The sequence below is a fragment of the Mobula hypostoma genome, chromosome 12 (genome assembly GCF_963921235.1).
Source record: "Mobula hypostoma chromosome 12, sMobHyp1.1, whole genome shotgun sequence".
NCBI lineage: Eukaryota > Metazoa > Chordata > Chondrichthyes > Myliobatiformes > Myliobatidae > Mobula > Mobula hypostoma.
This window is the reverse complement of record NC_086108.1, coordinates 88,363,228-88,368,104: the sequence shown is the minus strand read 5'-3', so window position 1 is coordinate 88,368,104 and position 4,877 is coordinate 88,363,228. Positions and strand designations below refer to the sequence as shown.

Here is a 4,877-nt window from a genome sequence, read left to right as displayed (position 1 = left end):
GATGCCACACCGGGAGCACCGGATACGGTAGCTGACCTCAACAGTCTCACAGGTGAAGTATCACCTCACCTGGAAGGACTGTATGAGGCCCTGAATGGTAGTGAGGGAGGAGGTGATGAGGCAGGTGTGGAATTTGTTCTGCTTGCAAAGATGAGTATCAGGAGGGAGATCAGTGGGGAGGGACAAATGGATAAGGAAGTCGCATAGGGAGCGATCGCTGCAGAAAGTGGGAGGGGGGGAGGGAAGATGTGCTTGTTGGTGGGATCCTGTTAAAATAGCTTTTTATATCAAGGCAGGATCACCAAAATGGAAGTCTTTGAGATTTTGTAAGAGTTGGGGTTGATAGTAGAACAGCTCTCTATTACAGTTGTGATCTCCTTCTCTGACATGGTAAATGTACCTCAATATTATCTAAGATAAACAAACTCAAAGTGAACAAGGAAGTTTAACATGGCATAACACGTCACCTTTTTCAATCTCTTACTAACTCTTCCTTCAGTTAGTCCTGACGAACGGTCTCAGCCTGAAACGTCGACTGTACCTCTTCCTAGAGATGCTGCCTGGCCTGCTGCGTTCATCAGCAACTTTGATGTGTGTTACCTTTTTCAATATTCCTGTTGCAATCACAAACCAAAGAAGTTCACATTGTTTTGAAACATATCTAATGAATTATGGAGCTATATGAAAGCAACCTTTATTTTTATTGTTATATTTCTGAAAATTAATATAAATTTGGCAATTTTTCTGTGAAATTTGGGGACTTTGGATAACAAAAGCAAACGTAACATATTACAGCATTCAATCTGAGTCTTTCTTCGCGAGATTCAGAAGCCCCAGTGATTTGTAACGCAACGTGGAAAAAACCTGGTGCAATAAAATCTCAGTTCACAGATATCCATGCCTGAGAAACGATTCCGGGTAACTTTTGCAAGTAGCCCTTCCCTTCGGAGACGTACTTGTGCATTCCACGTTAAACCTGTTCTACAGCAGACGAGGGTGGAGTCAGAATGTAATCACACCGTATCCAACAGAAACAAAAGTGTGACGCGAAAGGGACACCTTCGTGGCCGGGGGAAGGACCTGAAGGAAAACTGAAAACTATGGTATCCTTCACCTGAGCGCTGACGGAACGCAGACTAGGGCTGAATGGTGGCAACTTGAATATATCAATCAGTAGACACGGAGACTGAAAGAATTCACCGACGTATAACCAGGAAATGAAACAAGGGCCAAATTTGAGAAGACAGACCCATGAAGGAAACCAGGAAATAAAAGAAAAATAAAGTACGCAATGTATTGAAGGCGGGAGGAATCAGAAAAATAACAAGGATTGGTGATGTTATATTTTGTTGCCGATTCTGTCGGAAAGGGTCAAAAGCACCTGGTAGGAACTACGTCGAACCCGGAGTTGCAGTCAATGATGCAGCAGAGCAGCGAGTTATACCTGTTGAATATGAAACTGAGCCTGGCATAATGTAGTGCTGTACTACAGTCAGCCTGTATGCAGCTGAACCCCGATGTTTTACTGGAAATTAATCCTGAACTAAGAAATTCAACTCAATACGGTGTAAAGCACCAGATGTCAAAAGTACAACATGCAAGCAGTTAAATACTAAAAGTGAGATGGAACTGTTGAGGGAAACTTTAATCCACAGCAACTTTAAACAGTTTTGGTGTACTTGGTTTGATTTTGTATGGCAGTTTCTCCGATGGCAGTGTACAGTACATAGTCATTCCATCTGACGCTAGTTTTCTACGTGGAATAAAACTCGCTGAGTGCTTGGACGTTTAATGAAATGCGGATTTAAAACATGGGAAATAAACAACGTCGTTAATGAAAAAGGCAAGTGATGAAGAATTAAAGTGGGCTCCTGGATACGGGGTTGCTGCATACTTGCAAAATTTAGAATCACTTGTGCTTCCAACTCCAGGTGAACTTCCACAGCCACTGAAAGTGCAGAATTTCCAAGGAGTGTCGTTGCATCCTGCAAAAAAAAATGTTTCTGTTGTATTGAGGAGTTTTTGGTGAGAACGAGTTATGCTTTCCTATAATTTATTTTAAGACAATGTTGTAACATATCTACAGAACGTAGAAATGAAGAACTTGCCTTATAACTTATGCTTCAAAGATTGTACCAGATATAGTGACATCTTGATAAATTCTGTACTACGTTTATGAGTATTGGGCGTTTGTATCATCGTGGCAACATTCCCAAACTCTTTAAAAGTTAATCATTAGCTTATTTAATGTCTGGTGTTTTGAAGATTTATGTTAAGTTTCTTCATTTTAGATACTGACCGACAAGTTCTCCAGATGTCTGAGCTTTCTGAGATCAGAGCTGGTCGTTTCCCAGCAAATCGTTCCCGAATCCAGCAGAGTATCTTGGAGGATCAGATTGAATTATGGTGGTTCCAGGACATGAAAAGAGTGATCTTGTGCTACTTCGTGACGTTGTTCTTGATGTTAGGGACTGGAATAGGGGGGATTGTTCTGATATCTACAACCATCAGTAAATCTGGTGAATGGAGACTGGGCATAGGAATTCTCCTGTGCCTATTATCTTTAGTTATTCTCTTTAAACAACTGTTGACCTCTGCCCTCCAGGACATGAACTGTGTGAGGAACAGGGCTTATATCGACAAGTTAAGGAGTGGTGGATTAATTGATTATCTGGTTATTTCATTCACTGGATTCATAGTACTTACCTGTGGTTATAGCGTGATAATTGTGGCAAATTCTGAACGTTACCCTCCAGTTAGATACTGGAGTGATAAGTTGATCGCAGGGGTAGTTCTAACAGTGATCGGTTCCACCATTCTGATTGTACTATTTTTCTATGTGTTAATCTTCAAACTATATTCCTATATAGTAGCTAGGTCCACAATCAGAAGGGAGCAAAATGTTTTTACTATTTCAGGAAGCAATGTGGTAGAGAGCCGAACAGAAATCTCTGCTAGTACCTCCAACATATTATAAGATAGGCAATGGCCGAGTTCATTGCAAGATAACCAACTGATCAAATATTGAGAACACTGTACAGTGAAGGATAGTTCATCTCGACTTCCTAATCAATCGTCTGAGATCAGTTACTGGATTTTGTTAATATGGTGGCACAGTTGTGCAACTAGAACTGCTTCCTTCCAGCTCCAGTGATGTGAGTTAATTACTGACCTTAGAAACATAGAAAACCTACAGCACATTATAGGCCCTTAGGCCCACAAAGCTGTGCCGAACATGTGCTTACCTTGGATACTGCCTGTGTGGATTATCCACATTCTCTCTCTCACACACACTTAACTGGTGTTCCACTTTCTTCCCAGTCCCAAGGGTGCGAGGATTGACTGACTACTGTAAATTATCCCTGGTACATAGGTGAGTGGTACATTTTGAGGGAATTGTTGTCAATGTGGGGACAATAAAGTGTGATTGATCTAATAGTGGAGCATCTCCACCATGATAAAACAATACCAACTCCAATGGACAGGTCATGAAATCCAGATACCTAACTCACATTCCCCCAAACACATCCTTTACCATCACTTGAAGGAAGGTCAGTGAGCCCCTGGTGGGCAAAGGAAACATGTTAAAAAGAACATCAAAACCAGCCTGAAGAAACTCACCATTACGTCTAAAAACTGGGAAGACATTGCACATAAAAGATACACTTGGAGAAATCTGTTCAAGAGGGAGCTGTGCTACATGACAACAGCCTCTGCTCTGCTTCAGAGAATGTGGCAGCTGTGAAAGGAGAGACTGGGAAAATGAAAGGACCTGACCACCAAGCTCAGTCATCACTTAATTTTGCCCACACCCCACCAGATTATGTGGATCCCAGACTCTCCTCTACAGCCACCTGAGGAGCCACCAGTAGGAGAACATCTTACTCTACTTGAGTGATTGCACTAATAATACTAGAGATTGATGTAGAGCACATTCGTCTAAGTGGGTGCTTGATAGCATAGAATCAATGAGCTAAAGGGTTTGTCTATGTGTCGTATGGCAGTATGACTATTATTAATAAGGAGAACGTTAAAGGAATACTCTAAACTACATCACATACTTCTGATGTAGTTTGACCCCCCCAAACCCCATTGATCCCATTTTCCTTTTTTCATATTTTTCCCAATAGCCCAGCAATTTACTTCTTCTTGTTAGGGGTAATTTAGAGAAATTAGTTAACTTTCCAGCCCATTACTGGGATGCTGGAACACCTGATGGTCATTGGGATACACTACAAATTCCACACAGCACCCGAGGGCAGGACTAGACCCGATTCTTTGCCATTATGACCAGCTGTGAACTTTGCAATATAATCTTGGGCAAATTCCAAATACAGGAGCCGTATATATAGAGTAAAGTGTGAACAAATTCAATCATGTTAATATTTATATTAATGAAACCAATTTAAGAAGTATAAACAGTTCTACAAATTCTTTACTATAATTTATAATACTTCAATTCAGAAGTTTGAACTGAATGCAAATATAAAACTTAATTAAGGTAAAGTCAGTTAGAATGTAATACTGTTACAGACTTTTTCAGAAGTAAATCAGTTATCTAGACTTCTGTTTTAAATCCTTGTCAATGAAGAATGTGAAGATAGTGTTGTCTCACCACTATTGGTACACCAATTAAAATAAATTATTTTGGGGCTTAATTAAGTCTAATTTGGATTTTTATTTTATACCTATTTAAATATTTAAGGATTTGTGTACACATGCACAGTTAGACCAAGAGTGTATGGAAAAATATGTGCTGGGGTGCTTAGTAGATGTAAGCAAAGAAGTGTTTGGATTGAATGAACTCTCTTGTATTTACAGTAATCTAAATTATGCAAATATTGACCTTTATTACTTAGTTACTGAAAGATGATTTC

At 40.0% G+C, this 4,877-nt stretch overlaps 1 protein-coding gene across 1 annotated transcript; it reads left to right on the top strand.

The window, feature by feature from the left end:
* Positions 1 to 978: 978 nt before the first annotated feature.
* Positions 979 to 4,647, top strand: LOC134355236 (transmembrane protein 125-like). The gene is made up of 3 exons (XM_063065025.1): positions 979 to 1,843; positions 1,932 to 2,025; positions 2,292 to 4,647. The coding sequence occupies exon 3, from the start codon at positions 2,315 to 2,317 to the stop codon at positions 2,975 to 2,977; it is 663 nt and encodes a 220-aa protein (XP_062921095.1). The 5' UTR covers positions 979 to 1,843; positions 1,932 to 2,025; positions 2,292 to 2,314; the 3' UTR covers positions 2,978 to 4,647.
* The last annotated feature ends 230 nt before the right edge of the window (positions 4,648 to 4,877 follow it).

Bases quoted from the DNA above. Each gene is read 5' to 3' on its own strand.
- LOC134355236 (XM_063065025.1), top strand. From the start codon at position 2,315: ATGTCTGAGCTTTCTGAGATCAGAGCTGGTCGTTTCCCAGCAAATCGT.